This window comes from Lepidochelys olivacea, assembly GCF_965140295.1.
Source record: "Lepidochelys olivacea isolate rLepOli2 genome assembly, chromosome: 12".
Classification (NCBI taxonomy): domain Eukaryota; kingdom Metazoa; phylum Chordata; order Testudines; family Cheloniidae; genus Lepidochelys; species Lepidochelys olivacea.
The window spans coordinates 30288540-30307716 of NC_140422.1; the positions used below are offsets into that span (position 1 = coordinate 30288540).

The window sequence follows — 19177 nt, forward strand, 5'->3', positions numbered from 1 at the left end:
GATTCAATAACAGGCTGGTGTTGTAAGCATGGGTCTATAATCTATATTCTTTAATTTGTTTATACTGCTTGTTTACCCGAGCCGAAGTGTAGAAAGCTATGTGGTATGGTTAGATCTGTTCAAATGAATATTTTTCAGGTGAATAATAGCTCTAGATGGGAGATGATGTCATGATCTGCCTTATTAAATGAACCAATTAATGAATAAATCAGTGATTTGCTGGCCTATAATTAAGTACTGTTTCTCCCTTTGGGCTCACTGGTAAATTTCTTTTAAGACTTGCTAAGACTTCCACTTGCTAAGGTGGAAGTTCCAATTCTTTTACGCCACATCTTATTTATGGAAATAACTTGGGCAAAACTTTGAAAGGGATTTTTGTGACTTCAAACTTTTCTATAATGTATTCCCATTGAAATCCTGGTTCATGGTTACATGTTTCATGATCTTTCCCCTTAAAGCCAATGGCCTTTTGTATGCAATCTATTAATGTTGCTCTTTAATCATCCAGAGGGATTGTTTGCTCCCTGCCAGCCTGAGAAATGAGACTTGGATCCAAACTTGTGTTTGAATTGTAGTGGCTTCTGTTCTGTGTGACTAGGTTTTTCTCAAAATCCTGGCACCATAGAATCTAGTTACCTAAGGCAGCACTCATGAAACTTCTTTTAAATAGGGAGGAGATATTATTAATAAGTAGGGGGAATATATTTCTTTCCTCAAGAGGTTTATACCACAGAAAGATGTAATCGGAATGCAGCAGGAACACTGCTATGGTGATATATTATATTGAGGGTAAATGATAGAAATGTATCTTTAAGCTTCTGTTTAATTGTCCTTTTAATTATTTTTTTTTAAACAGTCATCTTGAAGAGAAAACCCAGTGGGAGCATCCTAAATCTGGAAAGAGAAAACGCATTGCAGGAGGTTTGTGTTGCGCTTTTGTAACGCAGTAAGTTACAAGTAATGATCAGAATGGATGGAGGATCTAGATGGCCAATTTGTGCTGTGTTTGGCCCGAGTCTTGTCAGCTATTTTATATAAGTAAAGCCCCGTTGATTCACCAAAGCCCAACATGTTTGTCAGGGGGTTAGTTTGCATGACTTTATTTCTACATAAAGGCAAAGAATAGGCAGAAGTGCAAAGGTCTTCTGTTTACTGTCCTTGTAATGGACGCAGAGGCTCATGGCAAGATTCGTAAATTGTGTTACGACCCCTTTCCACCACTTGGGTGACACAAAGGGTTCTTATTTCGGCTGTAAATGCCAGCAGAGAATTCCACTTGTGTAGGGGAATTCCCTGCCAGTGCCTCACTGTTCCATGTCCCACACACCTGAGCTAGGTATGTGTCAAGGAAGGAGTAGGCAGGAAGAGAGCATGGCAGAACTTTAGACCACCACAGTAATCTGCTACTGGGAAAATGCCCATTTAAGGATCTTATGTTAGTGGCTCAGGTGAGAGTGCTCTGAGAATTAGGGAACCCAAACTGGCTCCCTGACACCTCCCTTCCCTTGCGGTGAGCCGAGCTCCAGCACTGGAGAGAATAAAATCTCGTTTACTAGCATGATCTCATCTTGCTTACCAAAAAGATTGTTGGTTGGAGAAAGCTTCAATAAACGTGGAGGATAAATAAAAACAGTGCATTTTAAAGGAGGCAATGTTATACATACAGAAAAACAGTCCTGCATTAAGACTAGATGATGTATGATATTAACATTTTCAGTAGATTAATGTTAAAGGGATATTAGTAACTTTTTGGTTGGGGCGGGAGGATAAGAGCATTATACATAGGCATGCCAAGGTGGGACTCCATCACTAAATTTGAATTTTTTTATTTTATCTTTTATTGTGTCAGTAAAATATTTAAAGCCATTAAAGAAAGGGATAGGTTGTTCATGTGCTGCCTATGTCTCATGTTTCATACATTGTCAATAATGTGCACATACCTCATGTTAGAATGTTTTCCAGTATATTTGAACCACCACCCTGATGAATTACAGGTAATATTTTCAGCCAAGTTTAGCTTCTTTGAAATAGCAGCAAAATTCCTTGATTTAAACATTTTTAGGAAAATATTCTGTTATACTTTTTATCATTTCTTTCCTTTTAACATATCATACCCCTATAATAGTATTGTCTGCCACACACTGGGGCTTATTCCCATGTTCTGATATGTAATGTGCATTATATACAATATTGCAGAATCCAGTATTTTGATAGCTGCTATACTTGATCATGCATTCACACCAGCTCTGCCCAAGATGCATGGGACATGTGCGACATATTATAAGGCAGGATCAAACCCTGTGGGTTTGTCCTGCAAGAAAAGTCATTTGTGAAAGGACTACTAGCCTACTGCAAACATCTCCGTATCCTTGTTAGTAATTACCACATGCCACATTATATTGTTTATTCTAGATCTCCTGCATATTATACCTTTCATCTGAGAACCTTTCCTTTGTTTTGATGGTTTGTGAGCAGTTCTTGTTTTTAAACTTAGCTTCAGTATTCAAGTCAAGCTGGTAGGAGTATTAGGGATGGAAATGCTTGTATATATTTTCCACATTCAGCAATGCCAGAAGTTCAAACTTCCTGTAGAAAATGCTTTGAGATATATTTTCTGTATTCTAGATCTGCCATATGGGTGGGAGCAAGAAACAGATGAAAATGGACAAGTCTACTTTGTGGAGTAAGTACTTGAAAATGTAGATCATGAATGAATAGGAGGGCTGATGACCCATATGAGATTTGGACCACTCTAGTGAGTTGCAATGCTATGATTCTTTGAGTTAAATACACAGAAACCAGTAAGCAAAAACTTAATATTTAAACTTTTAGGCATGTAATAAATCTCCCCCTCCTCCCCCACACACCATGTTAGTAAATTGTTTCACGTAAACACAAGTATAAACTTGCAGTGCAGAATTGAGAGTGACTTAAACTTAATTCTATAACAGAATAATCGTGATATTTAATTAATTATCAATAGATTTCCAGCATCTTCTCCTAGCTAAACAAAAGGTGGAAAGAATCTAGAAACAAATTATTGGTAAAATGAATTGAGGAATAATGGAGTAATTCAAAAGATAACTCCATATGGAGATAGGGTTCCCAAAGAGAACACCCAATGATATGTTAATATCTTCTCTTGTAAAGTCAGGAGAGAGAGAATTGTGAATTCTTCATACAACAAATTGTGACTCTGGTAGACTAAAATTCCTGTCTCTTCAAAGTGTGGGTAGGTGAGGCTGTCTCTTCTTAACCAGAAAAGTAATTTAAGAAATACAATAGGAACTTGATTTTGTGATCCCAGCTCAAAAAGATAATTACATGGATCAGTTTTTGTAAAGCAAAACCCGTTTCACACTTTCTATATGTGACTCTGCTTATATGGACCGCCAAGCTTCCACGATTGGTTGGTCTGTTTTTACAATATGGTAGTGCTCAGAATGTGTTGGATGCTGTGAAAAACAGAAGGAACAATTCCTGCCCTGGGGAGCTTACAATCTAAAAGATATGGGCGGGGGGGGAAGAAAGAGAGATAGAACAAGGGGCAACATCAGGAGGGGTGAGTTCATAGGAGCAGGGACAGGAAAGAAAGGAAGGAAGGATCATAAGGAATACTGAGTCTGGCTTTGAATAGATATTGATAGAGAGGAGAAGGGAGGTTGTTTCAGTAAACAATGAATCAGTAGAGAGGGAAGAATATTTACAGTCCAAACTGTAGAATCTGCTCACACAAGGGGAGCACAGGTGTTGTGAAGATCATTGATCAGAATGAGTTGAGAATTTTTTTGTCAGAATGATCTTCTGACAGAAAATGCAGTTACTGCAAAACCAGAAATTTTCCATGGAGTTGGTGGGGACAATCTTTTTTTTTTTTTGGCCAGACTTTCATTTTTTTCCATTGGGGAGGGAAATCTAAATGAAGTATTTCATTTAGGGTCAGTTCAACCCAAAATAGAATACTTTTTGTTGAAGATTTTTTTTGAACTGAATTCTGAATCAGTTAAATAAAACATCAAATTGCATTTCTCTTTCAGCAGATTGCTTTCTGGGAGTAATAGTTCAAGCCCCGGTCTCTCTTGTGCGCTGGGCTGGGCTGGGCTGAGCTCAGCTCAGCTCCCTGGAGGACTGCATATTCCAGAATCCAATGTAGATTTCCTTCTGACCAAGTTCTGCTTGATTCACCATGGGAATGTGGCCTGGCTAGGGAGCCTGGCACAGAGGGGAGAATGGGGGCCTCAGGCTTCTGAAATGCAACTCTCAAGAGTCAAAGCGTTACAATAGGAAAATGCAGTTTAATGTTAAAGTGACTCAAAATGAAACATTTTTGTTCACTTCAATTTCAGGAATGTTGAAATGTTTCCATTAAAAATGTCAAAATGAAACATTTAATCTCTTCTGAATTAAAATTGTTGTGGGAATTTCTCTTTTTGGGGGAAAAATGTGGACATTTCAGTTGAAATGCTGGAATTTCTTTGGGACAGAAATTCTGAATTTCACTTGGCTCAAGGAAAGGCTCTGACCAAGAATGAAGTTGCTGCTTCTTTTCCTCCTCCAGCTTATTTGGCTGGGGAGTGCTGGTGGGTGCTGCTACAGTTTGAGTCCAGAGGTATAGTCCTTTGAAGCATTGGCAAAGTTTTCATTAATTGTCAGACACATAGAGGAACATAATTTTTTGTGCGAAAGTCAACATGGTTTCTGTAAAGGGAGATCGTGTCTTACTAATCTATTAGAGTTCTTTGAGGGGGTCAACAAACATGTGGAGAAGGGGGATCCAGTGGACATAGTGTACTTAGATTTCCAGAAAGCCTTTGACAAGGTCCCTCGCCAAAGGGTCTTATGTAAATTAAGTTGTCATGGGATAAGAGGGAAGATCCTTTCATGGATTGAGAACTGGTTAATAAATGGTAAATTTTCAGAATGGAGAGGGGTAACTAGTGGTGTTCCCCAAGGATCAGTCCTAGGACCAGTCCTATTCAACTTATTCATAAATGATCTGGAGAAAGGGGTAAACAGTGAGGTGGCAAAGTTTGCAGATGATACTAAACTGCTCAAGATACTTAAGACCAAAGCAGACTGTGAAGAACTTCAAAAAGATCTCACAAAACTAAGTGATTGGGGAACAAAATGGCAGATAAAATTTAATGTTGATAAATGTAAAGTAATGCACATTGGAAAAAATAACCCCAACTACACATACAATATGATGGGGGCTAATTTAGCTACAACTAATCAGGAGAAAGATCTTGGAGTCATCGTGGAGTGTTCTCTGGAGACATCCACGCAGTGTGCAGTGGCAGTCAAAAAAGCAAACGTGATGTTAGGAATCCTTTTCTGCCTCTTGGGGAGCTGGATTACTTAAGGTGATGCAAGAATCGTTCCTGTTTTGTGGCAGTAGTGTCTATGCTGAACACTATTGCAGCAGAGCTGCAGCAGTGTTTCAAGTGTAGACAAGCCATAACTTGTAAAGGTCTTGACTGAAGTTAAAAAGGAGAGAACAAGTCACATGTTCTCTTAGTAACATTCTTGGTATTAATAAGACCTGCTTTTGGCAACACTTCAGTGTTTCCCTAGTGCTTGCAACGTTACTGCATGGCATCGAAGAAACAAAAATTGTTTGAAATCTTGTTTTTGATTTTTTTACAGCCATATAAACAAAAGGACTACATACCTTGATCCCAGACTGGCATTTACTGTTGAAGATAATCCAATGAAGTCTACTACTAGACAGAGATATGATGGAAACAGTACTGCAATGGAAATCCTTCAGGGTCGTGATCTGAGTGAAAAAGTGGTTATAATCACTGGAGCGAATTCAGGAATAGGTAGGTCATTGTGAGACTTAAGTGAATAAAATATTATGTTTCATCTACTTGCAAGTAGTTTTGACCTAACATTGGTTCGGTATATTTAAAAATGTACGTTCACCCTTTAATTCTGGATTGAATTCACATCCGTTATTATTAAGATTAAGTTGCTTGGAGAATTAGTTCCCCCATATCATCCTGATCAGTCATCTTCTACAGTAGTTTGTTGTGTGGTGGCATTGGAATAGGTGTAGATAGTGTATAGTTAAGGTATTTTTTTTAAATTACCAATCAGGTTTTTTTGCCAATAATAATTTTTGATGGAAGTTTAAGAAGCGCTTAATTAGTTTTCTCTCAGAAGGGGATCCCATACTCCTCAGTCATTTCTCCCCCTCCCCTAGCCACTACCTTGGTTTGAGTCGTTGCCACTGTGATTTGTAGTAAAAGTAAATTGTACAGGATCTCTCTTCTGTTTAATTTTTTTGGAGGAGCCGAAGTTGCTGAGACCCAGTTAGATGGGGACTAGGTATTAAACTTGATTCTCTCTCAGGCCAGTGTAGATAATCCACTGAGCCCTCCAAAGTTTTATTTAAAATTTAAATTGCTGTTCGTCCTTTTTTGTGGTCTACATTTAGAGTTGTAGAACCATCACAACTGCAGTGGAAATATCCTTATGCAAGGTTATAGTTATTCTTAAAACAGAAGCAGATTAAATCAAAAAAATATTTCAAAGATTGCACCCTGGGGACCCATGGCCAGCTTGCAACTCTCTTGAACAATGAAAGGATTTTTGGACCAAGTGTCAGTCTGAATTTCCTTGGTGCAGTTCATCCTAAAATCATTTGAAAGGGAACATTCTCTGAAATAGTATTTTCAGGCTACAACAGGCTCTAAACTTTTCTTATTGTCAGCACGTGTCTTGGTTAAACCTGTTTTGGGGAGATTTTATATCGTTGACTGAATAACTTTAAATTTATGTAAACATTACCAGAGTTTGGCATACTTCTCTAAACTGGCATTACTGTGAATGCAGCAAATTTGCTTTTATAATTAACTAAATTTGTTTAATCAAATGTGCACATTTAAAAGTATGTAAAATTTGGGATGTAAATGAATCAAAGCTTCTCCTGCCCCGCCTTTAGAGTTTTTTAATGTGAGTCAATTGCTAAGAATCTGAAACTGTGTAGCTCAGAAATAACCTAGCTCTTCTCTCTTTTAACCTGGTTCAAGGTTATCATGTGAACCTCTTGAGTGAAACGGTGTTCCATGCTTGTATAGCGATACTGTAGTTAAAGGGTTTGACACCTCATCCAGATCTGTGATGCTTGTGAAAGGTAACTGTTATCTTGAGAGGATGTCTGGATTTGTATTGTGGTTTCTCCTCCTTTTCCCCACCCAATTTGCAGTTCTGGGTGGTCATAGCTAAATTACATGCACCTTGGGACTAAGTGCTTGCTACCAATGGCTGCTATATAATGTTAACCTATCAAGCTAACAGGAAACTACTTTAGAACCCAGTTTATCCGACACTCCATTATCTGGTTCTCCATATTAACTGAACAACCAGCACGCACAGGGCCAGAAGTGGGTGATCACTCCTTTGGCTGCTAGATGGCGCTGCAGTCTTGGATTTGTCCATTCTCTGCATTATCCGAATTTTTGATTATCCGATCTGGCCCTGGTCCCAATTAGATGGATACATGGGTTCTGCTGCATATTAAGAGGAGAACAGGAGCATAAGTGGGTGTATGAGACTAGGCAGGAAGTATTGCTGCCTATGTGAACTGTTTGAAAATCTGAGTATTTTGTTTTGCCGTTTGCTCATTTTTATTTTGAGCATTTTCCTCATCTTGGGAAATAGCCAAATAAATAAGACTCCCTGTCTGACTGGAACATTTGTAGTATTAATTACACAAGTGCGTCTGAAAAGGCTGCACAGAATAATTGGCATTCAGGACTCTCTTACTCTCATAGAGCAGACACTCAGTAACTCGATTGTACCTGGATGATTAAGATCCCATGGGTGACCTGATCCTTAACCACTCCTCTGTTTATTTTAAAGCCTCTGCAGCGGTCAGGACAATGCAACAAACGTGTGGCATTAGTGGAGTGAACTAAACATTGGGCATGTGCTGCTTCAAATTGTGAGGATGTAAGGTTCAGAAAACCCCAAGTCCGGATGTTTTTCTCAGTTGAACTTATATCACATGTGAAGACATGGCCTATGAGCCTCAAACTTCTTGGGTGCCGTAATGTCTTTGACATCACTGCTGGTTCCATCTCTGCATCCAGCACCAGTTACCAACTGCCAGAGAGCAAGATGTTTCAAGGGTGAGGCAGTTGGGACTTGGGTACAGGGCGATCACATAGAGTCCTGTGCTGTTTGGGCACACTGAGTTGTCCTGATTTTGTGAGGCCTAAGTGTGAGGCTTGCTTTCTCCTTCACTGCTTAGTTTGAAGGGGAGCTCTTGTACTTTGCTTCCATAGAGCGTGGCTGCTAATGTTCTTGTCCAGGCCTTTGGATGTACCTTGTAAGTCTTGAAGATCTGTTGAGATGGGGCTATCTAGAATATTGAGATAGGACTAGAAATCATTAAACACTGAATTCTAGTCCCAGTTCAGCCACTGTATGCGGTGTGGCCTTGGGTTAGTAACTTGTCCTCCATATGCATCAGGGATAGTACTTCCCTACCTCGGAGGAGTGTTCTGAGGATTAATTAGTTAGTGGTTGTATAATGCTCTGAAAATCAAGTACTCTGTTCTGTGTTTTTTAGTGTGATTGGATGTTCTTGAGGAAAATGCTGCTGTGTTCCACTAGCTAAAAATTGATTAAAAGAAAATCTTGTTCAGCCTGGGCAATTTGAAATTTTATAAGGTCAGAAGCACAAGAAGTTTTTTTTAAAAAAAAATAAAATATTAAGGCTTCTTGTTTTCAAAATCAGTTTGCAACTTACTTTAAAGACTGATTTGACAGTCTCTGTAAATGTTTCTGCATATCCTGGGTGGGAACTTTGTTTCTTTCAATATGACCGGAAGTTAGCTCCAAAAGGCCAAACATATATTTTAATCACATTACATTGTTTCTTTTTGCTCAAAAATATCTTTTTAACTTCTAAGTTAATGAATTGAGCAAAAAAGATGGAGTTCAAACAAATCTGAGAGCTCATTTTAAAAAAAAACCCAAACAACCCAGAATAAAAACCTTCTTTCATTCACCAACACACATCAGTTGACTATGCTAAAGGTAAAAAACCCAAACTGTTCTTGGGCTGATGTTCCTAATAATTTATCAATAGGTATAACACATGGAATCTTATGCAGGTTACTAATTACTAGAATTTTATTGTGTAATCTTCCTGATTTAGTAATGCATGTGAAAAAAATCACTTCCAAAGTGTATGTCACTGTTGTCACTGAAGGGCAAGGGAGGAAAAAACAAAGATACAGTGTGTAAAAACAAAATGACTTCTGGGGTCTTAAGCATATTGAACATACAACTTCTGTGTTCTGACTGTCATGGGAGCATTCAAGAAGGTCAGATAATTCAGGGAATTGTCACTATAATTCATAAACTCCAGGGAATGCAATCCTTTTCTGGACAAGAATTTTAGATTATCTAGGTTTGAAAAACTTTATTATAGTATCCCAATAAAAGCTGGAACTCCAGCTGAGGGTGTGCATGGGCGACAAACCATTCTGGTGAAATCATAATTCCATTGAAGTCCATGAGAGCTTTACCATTGACTTCAAAGGGACCAAGATTTCACCTTTAGTCTAGGTTTATGTACAGTTGGGTCCCAAAAGCTAAGCAACTAAATCTGTGTGAGGGCAATTAAATAAGTTGCCTGTTTTTCACAGGGACAAAGTTTCTAGGAGTTGTAGGTGCCGTTCACCTGTGAATGCTGAGCCACTTGTTTAGTTACCCAAGTATTGATTTTTGTGCTCAACCTTAGGATCTCATGTTGGCAAATATTGGGTGAAATCTTGGCTCTATCAAAGTCTTTGGCAAAACTACCATTGATTTTAAAAGGACAAGGATTTCACTTACTGTCTTTGACCGCTGTGCTCATCTGTAAAATGGGAAAAATTATATCTACTACAGAAGTCTCTTGTGAAGATTACAGAACACTTGTGTCATTTTTAAAGTGATGTTCCGTATTTTACTTGATGTAAACTGATGTACAGTTCAACAGCTTGTGGCTGTACTACTAACTGTAGAAGTGGTGGTATATTTTCTGCAACTCTTTCTGTATACCCAACTCTCAAATTATTTCTCCCTCCCATCAGATATTTCCTTTAACTTCTATCTTCTTATTTAAAGCTAACAATTAATCCATTGCAGGTTCCACTATGAGGAAAACTTGTTAACAAGAATATGGAATTCAAGTTCAGATTTCTTGGTTTTATCTAATGGCTGCTTTCCCATTTCTTTATTTTTTTTGGTACTTAGTCTTAAAAAAAGTTACCACAAAACATATTAAAGAAATAGTTTTTTTCCCCCCAGAGGTGTGTTTAGGATATACAATGAATAAATGAAAATATGTAAAACTTATGGTGAAAAGAATTTACTAAATATATCCACTAGTAACTTGAAAAGTTAAGAGTCAGCTTTTCTAAAATACTTAGATTTTATCAGGGAGTGAATACTTACTAACTTCTTTAAAATCAAAGCTGGTGTTTGTGTTGTGAGGATGGTAAATATCAAACTTTTTCTTTCTTTAATTTTACAGATCTCTTCTTATCATGTGATAAACATTCTTTAGATCTTGATTAATTTTAATCAGGATTAAATTTTCATCTTCTAAATATTGGGTCAGAAAAATGTTAATTATCTGTGTGCTGCAACACTATATTATGATTAATTTTAACTTCAGCCATGAATGGTCTTGTTATATTAACCATCTATTTTCAGATACAGACCCTGTTCATGCAGAGACTTCTTCACACACAAAGTAGTTCTTTTAAAGTCAATGAGACTACTTTCAATACATGGTTAATGCATAGTTAAGTATTTGCAGGACTGGAACCCTAGTTTGGTTACAAAGAAAGAGTCCTTTAGTTTGTATCGTACATACAAATAAAAATAAGTCTTTAATTTTTTTTCCACAAGAGGGCTGTATTGTCCTTTGAAAATATTAAACAAAAGAGAGCTTTTATATTTTTCTCCTCCTCTGTGTTTTTTTGTTAAATACTTCTGAATTTTTGTAATTATCAGCGCTTAAGTTCAAAGTGTGAGAAGTATGTTAGCTGTTTCGTTGCGTTCTAGTCTATAAGAAGATACAATATTTTCAACTTTGTTTGCAGTCAGTTCTGCCAAATTACACAATGTCCATATTTTTAGTAGTATTTGTTTTTAATATCAGGGAGACAATGGTGTGGTTTATATATTTCTGGGAAGCTGAATTACACAAATATTACTATACATTTTAAGGCTTATCTCAGGCTACAATAAATGCCTTGAAACTACATGTACTTCTGCTTCATTTTTTTTTAACAGTACACATTGGTTACCTAATCTATTGTGAATATTAGACTATGTAAGAACAGTAAAATATAAATGACACAGTACTATTTATGCTGTTTTACTGGCATATTGTAGAGGGACAAAATGTGTATCTTTTTGTGCTGGTGCAGACTTCGGAAAACATTTTTTTTAAAAAGCCATCTTATATGAGATTGTTCTTTAAATCACAAAGTTTCATTTTTTTCTCTTTACAAAACCATTATGCACAGAATCTTTTTGTATTCAAAGAATGAGAAATAGTCCTATTTTGGTTATATCAAGGTCATAAGCAATCTATTAATTACATATCTTAGGGGATGCCCAGATCAAACGCAGGGGTGACCTCAGAAAATTAAAAGCATTCTTGGCTTTGTGTAGCTTACTTTTTTTTAACCAAATACTGAAAAAATTCCAAAAACTCTTGTGCTGAACATGACTGTCAGTGCTGCATTTTCTTAACTCTTGAGTTACAAAGTCTTTTTTCAGTCCATAAACTTAGTTGATCTGCAAACATTTCCACTATTTCAAAACCAGTGACTGTGTATTAACACTTTTGTGAAATAGAATATTATTTTGTATTGCAGACCCCTAGAGACCCCAGTCAGGAGTGAGGTCCTATTCTACTAGGCACTGTAAATGCATATGAGAGCTTTCATTTTCCACAGACTTGTAGTGTAAAAAGTCAATGCAAAGCTGCAGTATTCAAAAGTTTTGTAACATCATACTGATGCCTAGAATGAGGATATGTTCTTTTAATATATCAAAATTAAGCATCTGCTGTATATTTTATTAATCTGTTTTGGATAACTGGCCCTTGGATTTATAGAGGCTTTATAAAGATTCCCTTCTCTTTCACCCTTGTCTGAACCACCTGTGGTTATAGGTGGGCTCTACCTTGTGCACTGGGGCTTGACTCGCATGTCATTACTAGAACTCTAGCCTGAGACAGCTGTTAATAAAGATTAAATAGAGGGCTTAATTAGTTCCTAGTTTTGTAGTATAGTACTTAAATTTTAAATTCCAGAAGTCTGTCTTGGATTACCATTTTTAACTATAATTTAAGTCTCAAGAGAAGAGGACATGCTTCATTAAGGTTTGTTTATATAAACAAAAAATACACTAAGCAACCTGCAGTGCTCATCTTAACTACAAAAATATAGGTAGCAGCTCTATCCCTTTAGTCTTTCTTAAATTGATTTATACTGTACCCATTGCTGACTCTTCTGTTGCTTAAACAAACAAGTAGTATCTGTGCATCATGCTATGGAATTGGGGAATAAATTGTCAGTACTATTAGCTAAAAAAATTAGCTGCTATATACCTTCCTAATGAAATGTATATGGAATGAAGTGTATTCCCAGTAACAAATGCTACAGCTAGGGTTTGTTTCCAAATGACATTTGTGTGTTCCTAAATACATCTCAGTGTTGTAAAACTTTACTCACCCCAAGAAAGTAAGTAAGTATCTATTAATTTGCATACTGTCACCATGATCATAGAATCCTAGAATATCAGGGTTGGAAGGGACCTCAGGAGGTCATCTAGTCCAACCCCCTGCTCAAAGCAGGACCAATCCCCAATTAAATCATCCCAGCCAGGGCTTTGTCAAGCCTGACCTTAAAAACTTCTAAGGAAGGAGATTCTACCACCTCCCTAGATAACGCATTCCAGTGTTTCACCACCCTCCTAGTGAAAAAGTTTTTCCTAATATCCAACCTAAACCTCCCCCACTGCAACTTGAGACCATTACTCCTTGTCCTGTCCTCTTCTACCACTGAGAATAGTCTAGAACCATCCTCTCTGGAACCACCTCTCAGGTAGTTGAAAGCAGCTATCAAATCCCCCCTCATTCTTCTCTTCCGCAGACTAAACAATCCCAGTTCCCTCAGCCTCTCCTCATAAGTCATGTGTTCCAGACCCCTAATCATTTTTGTTGCCCTTCGCTGGACTCTCTCCAATTTATCCACATTTATGATAATGTATGGGTGATGAGACTTTGTTCATAGATAGTTGTGATGTTTAGGTGATTGTATTTATCACGCACCTTTGACTGTCTTACTTGCTCTCAGCCCACTAATCCATCTCACCTGGGACTTTGACATTTCAAACCCATGATCAGTATAGAACATCTACCATTTTTTGGAAAATCAGTCTGCTCTCCAAAAATCACTCTTTTCAACTTGCTCTTTGCCCAGAAAATTAAAAATCATTTGCAGTGGGCTAGTCACATTCAGCTTTGGATCCATGACATATTTCAGGTTTGGGACCTTCAGGGGAATATGTGAACTTCAGAGCTTTGGAAACTCAGGAATATCTCTCCAGTCGAGTTAAACGCATTGTTATGGTGTATCTATCCCACACAGGTGATGAAAGGGCTGACTGGAACTAGAAAGCTCAATTAAGGTACCTGGAAATTGGGTTTGCCTCTCTCCCTCCCCCACCCCTCCTCCCAAGATGAGTCCCAGCAGTGGAAGGAGCTGAGCATAAAGAGAGGGAGCCCAGAGCAGAAGATAGGTCTCAAGCAAGATGCTGGAGGAAAGGGCAGTTTTCTGCAGTAGTCCCTGGTGCAGGAACAAACACCCCAGAGAAGAAGGGCCAGAAGAGTGCCCTGGGGCCACTATACTGGTTAAGGGACCAGGAATTGGGAGAGAATCCAGAAACCAAGGGTGGATGGACGTTGTTTATGTTGGTCCTTTGTTTGGGCCATTTGAACCCTAGTAGGGGATTCTGGAGCTGAGAGCCCTCCACTGTGAAGGAGGATTAAGACATGAAGAGCCTCGGTTCACCAAAGGCAGCAGAGCAAGAACTTTTTGAGGTACGGTCTTGACCTTAATTGTTTGATTTGAGGTGGTGTTAGTTGAAGAGTGTTGGAAAAGTACAGTATTATTGAAGAGCCCTGGAAAGGGGATGCCTGCAATGCTATCACAAGCCAGACAGACAAAGACACACACAACGCTTACATTTAGTCCTAGGAGGTCCCAAAGCTTACCATCAAAGCATAGTTTTAGACAGAAAGTCAGTGTATGTAACAATGTCTATTCTCTCTCTGTATCTAAAGCTTGTACATTTGGACAAAAGCTAAGGGCCCTGCTTTAGTGATACGATGTTTGTGTGCCAGTCCATCTAGTCACATGACACTGCAGGGTTGAGGCCAATGGCAGTTTGTTTTACAGGTGGAATGATATGTCGTATAATCCCAGTAAAAATTCTAAAGTCAAGAATCTTACATTTTCTCTCTAGGGTGTGAGAATTTACCATCATCATAAGTATCAGAATGACTTTAAAGTACCTGGGTTTGTGACAGGCTCCACAACTTGGAACAAATGATCCAGAATCTGCCTTCAAGGAGCTTCATGTAAGGGTAGACGTGTAGCATTCATCCTCTTTGCAGTTCTTAAGACACTTAGATAATAAAGCAGTTCTGATCACTTAAAAAACTTTCTAAACTGCTTATGGAGAGGCTTTTGGGTCTCCAGTACTTGCCAGCTAGCTCCTTCACCGAAAAGCTTTCCTGTATAGGTGGAAAATGACATAAACTCTCCTGTACGAAACATATACACTTTATATTTGGGGTATGCCCTGATGCTCTTGAATATCACAAGAATCCTTAATCCTTCTTGGATCTGTAGGCAGAAAGCAAATAAGAATTAAAATAACCACAGAGATGTCCCTTTTGATTACTTCTTTTTTACCTAAATCAGTGGTTGAATAATGTGTTCTGAATCTCCCAGAAAGATCACTTAGTGCATATAGGGAAACATGCAGACAGAGTCTGCTCAGGCTTTTGGCAGAGGGCACAATGCTCTTATTATGAAGGGATGGTGATTTGTGTGTGTGTGTGTGTATTTATATGTATATGTGTGTGTCTATGTATATGTTCATGAATGATGATGTAGTTGAGCCCTAACTAGACAGTACAAATAACAGTATCTTTAGTCAAATCCAGATCATATGGGAGGAATAAAACAGACCCAATAAATATCAACGAGGACTATAATGTTAATTATATTAGTCTGATTCTTTAAGTATGTTCACTGTCTCACTATATTACAAAGCTCTTGGTGGTCTCAGCCCACACAGACCCTTGTCTGAGTTTGTTAGTAAGGAATTGCTCACCTCTGCTTTGGAGCTAGAGGACACATTTTTCTTCCCCTCTAGAAACGTGCATACATTTCTGTCTGAACACAGACATTGGTTTATTTTCTAATTTATGTCTTTATCCTTTCTGTTTGTCTCCAGATGAAATAATAGTTAAAATGATTATATGAACCGACATACAACTTCTATAAATGATTCACTAGACATGCTGTCCTGGTCTAGACTCCTTTCCTGATTTGTTGCAAAGCTTCTGAGTCTATTTCACAGTTGGGTGTATAACTTTTTTTTTTTTTTTTTTACCCATCCTTCTTTCAAGCAGATAGTACTTTAAGTCGGGGGAGGAGAAGAGGGGGAAATAAGATTTTGAAACCAACGTGAACCACTCAGGCTTGGTTGTTCAGTTGTACTGAAAAATAAGAGCATTTTATTTAAGAAGGATCTTTTTATATGGAACTTCTCTTTTTGTTTTTGGTCTGCTTTGTGCTGTTGCTATTATCTAATGCACACCAGTAGTACTAATGCAACCTTTCATGCAGCAGAGCTCTTTAGATGCAGATTAGCTGATTAAATGTATTGGTTTTTTTTAAACTTGCTTTAATGAAATGCAAACATCAAGAAAACTTGCTTGCATATTGCTTCTACTACTTGCAGTGCCTCTTGGGGTATGTCCTCATTGCATAGTTAACCTGGGCTTCTTCCTTTGTGTTTTAGCCCCCTACCGTCCTCACAGAAAACCCTCTAATCTGGTTTTGGGTGTGTTTGAAGACTGGGCTAATTTACCCATCTGGGGTATAGGTTAGAACCCAGACTCCAGTTTAACTCTGTATGGAATCCTCCCACTTTGCAGTGAGCATGCAGACAAAGTTACTTGAATGCAGATGATCCTCCAGTGTCCTTCCCACAATTCCCCCAAAGGATGGACAAGGTCTCCCACAATTGACTAAGAAAGAGTCCCAGAGCATCTCAGCACAAAGAACTCTGGGATATGCCCTCAGAGACACTTGGGTGAGTCTAGAAACCAGGAGGACATGGTAACACAGATAGGGTTTCGGTGTGAGGATGCTCGCATCCAGTGTAGGCCAATCCAGGTGTTTAGACCTGGGTGTTTATCACCCAGAATAACTGCGTAGTGAAGACTTAGGGCTTGTCTGCACCTGAAATGCTACAACTGCTTCACTGTAGTGCTTCAATGTAGACACTATGTATGCTGATGGGAGGGTCCTGAGAGGCGGTAGCTAGGTTGACAGAAGAATTCTTCCATCGACCTACCGCTGTATATGCTGGTTTAATTATGTTGCTCGGTGGTATGGATTTTATATCCGAGTGATATAGCTAGGTTAATGTCTTAGTGCAGACCAGGCATAAGTCCTTCCCTCCTCAGAGGAGGAAAAAGGAGATCGGGGAGTTAGGGCCTAATTCAGCACAGCCCTCGAGGGAGGCAGCACTCGCCTACTCCGCAGGCCCTGCAGTAAAGGCCCTGCAGAGTCCAGAGGAGGGAGTGTGGCTCTACACTGTTCCATCCATTGAAAGATGCCTTGTTCCCTGATTGCCGAGTCTTTCTCCAGCTCCTTTCTCCCTCTGAGATCAGCCTAGGGTAAACTACATGTTTTGTAGCTTGGATCAAACAACTGGGGAGTGTTCAGGCCTTTACAAATGTGAGAAACTATATTGCCAGTTAACTCAATCTGTTCAGTGGAGTTTTTACCACCTCAAGTTAATTTTATTGTATTGGGGTGAAGGAAGGAGGGAGACTTTGATCAATACATGGATCTTGTGCCCTCACCTGGAATTGTTTACTAGATATCTAGTTGTGGTGGCTAACTCTTGTAGCCTTTTTGATTGGCTTTGTGGGTTGATCAGTGCTGCCATGAAGAACTGGGGATAGGGAGGATAATAGTGGGTATTGTCGCTGAAAAGCGCTGGTGTGAACAGTGGTTTGTCGGCAGGAGAGTGTCTACTATCCATGATCAGATCATTTTCTAATCAGGACCTGGCTATTTTGGAGATGATTGCAGGAGTGTGCATACAAAATATGAGAGACATGCACACGCAAAGGTCAGGAAGTCTGGGTCTGTGTCCCGGTAAGCGTAAACCAGTCTTTATCTTTCATGTAATTACTGCATTTCTCAATCTCTCTGTGCCTACTAGATAATGCTTCATTGCTATGGAAGCAGAGATGTAAGCAGTGAGAAAGACCTAATATGTCATCAAATTAATTCTTCTAATAATGCAGCCGTGTTTGCCACTTTGTCTGTAGGTGTTCTGAGAATTCTAGTTTTAAATTTCCTAAAAAATGGGGGTTTCTTCCACTTCTGTTGAAAGAGACTGTTGCACAGCTTCATACATTTCGCTTTTGGGGATGCAGCCTGAAGGAGGCCTTATTTAGTTTCATAGCATTACTTGGCTCCAACAGAATTTATTTATTCTGTAGGGCAAGGAGTGACTCCAACGCTGCAGCTCTTAAGCTTTGTACCAGTTGAGGACATGTCCTGCATGTCATTTAAGATGCATAGTAGTAGCGTGCTTCTCTAGGAGAACTTGAGAGGCCCACAGTGTGTGGGCATGTGGTTGTTCAGGGCACTTTGGGGCAGTGGCCAGGAAAAAGGATAAATTTTGTGGGTAATGGCTTCAAGACAGAATGCGGAGCGTGTGAAGTTCTAAGTTTCACAGATCTGAGATCCCTGTTCTGATAACTCTTACGAAGTTGAAAATTACCATTCATAGGTCAAAGTGTATTTCTAATGACTGAAAATAGTGAGCTGAAAACTGGCTTTTTAAAACTGATTTAATCATATAAAGTGTTAGTTACAAAGGTAAGGACCCTTTTTTGTTTTAAAATATGATTAAACTGCATCATCCTTTTAAATGAAATTTTGTTGCCTAAGATTTAGCTTACGTTAAAGGATTTTTTTTGAATGTATCATTTTTTTCTTTATGTAGCTTAATTTATTTGAATACTAAGCATTCCTTTATTTTACGTATGCCTCTTACGTTGTGATTGTTATAGTCCATAACAGTTAATGAGTAAATTGCATTAGTCAGAAAAGTTCTTTTATAAGGTAGACTGGAAATAGTATCGGATTTTCATATTGCTTTTCTCATGTCCGTCTTGATGAATCTATTTATTACTTCTGTAATGAGTTGTACACATGGTTGGTTAGCCAAGTTATTGAACTTTATCAACCTTGGCTGAAATTCACAATGCATGCCAAACTTCTTGTAACATGTAAGAAATTACATCTTGGCTAAAAGGTTCAATAATGATTACTCTTGTAATGGAATCTTTTCACAAAGAATGGGATTTAACTGTATGCCTCTGCCTTTTTTAATTCATTCTAATACTGAAATAACATGCCTGTAGATCAAATTAATTTATTTATGATACACAATCACATTTCAGAATGTGTTTAATTATCTGTTACGAAAGGGTTAAAAAGACTGGTCTATGTGCCTTGGAGGAACTGGATCTTTCTTGTCAAATGTCTTTCAAAATATTTGACTTGGAAAGGTTTTTCTGCTTATAATAAATGTTAATATAATAACAATACCTTTCATGGGATGTGGAGATAGAAAAGATCTTTTTGATGAATCAATCCATCTCTCTACCAGAGCAGGATTTGTTTCCTACTGTGTCTTATCTATATACATTCTGAAAGTCAATAGCACTGCAGCATCAGGGTTGACTGAGTGACCTTAGCTGTGCATTTTAGAATTGGTTAGGAGTTTTCCATCAAAGATTTTTCCAACAAAAATATTGAAATTTTCCATT

At 38.3% G+C, this 19177-nt stretch overlaps 1 protein-coding gene across 3 annotated transcripts in view; it reads left to right on the plus strand.

Moving 5' to 3' along the window:
* The window catches only part of WWOX (WW domain containing oxidoreductase), a 689035-nt gene that overhangs the window by 3146 nt on the left and 666712 nt on the right, over positions 1-19177 (plus strand). For all 3 annotated transcript variants that reach the window (XM_084644383.1, XM_084644382.1, XM_084644381.1), the window contains exons 2-4: positions 857-921; positions 2626-2683; positions 5647-5825. In XM_084644383.1, coding sequence (XP_084500509.1) covers positions 857-921; positions 2626-2683; positions 5647-5825 — 302 coding nt within the window. The remainder of the gene's footprint in view (positions 1-856; positions 922-2625; positions 2684-5646; positions 5826-19177) is intronic.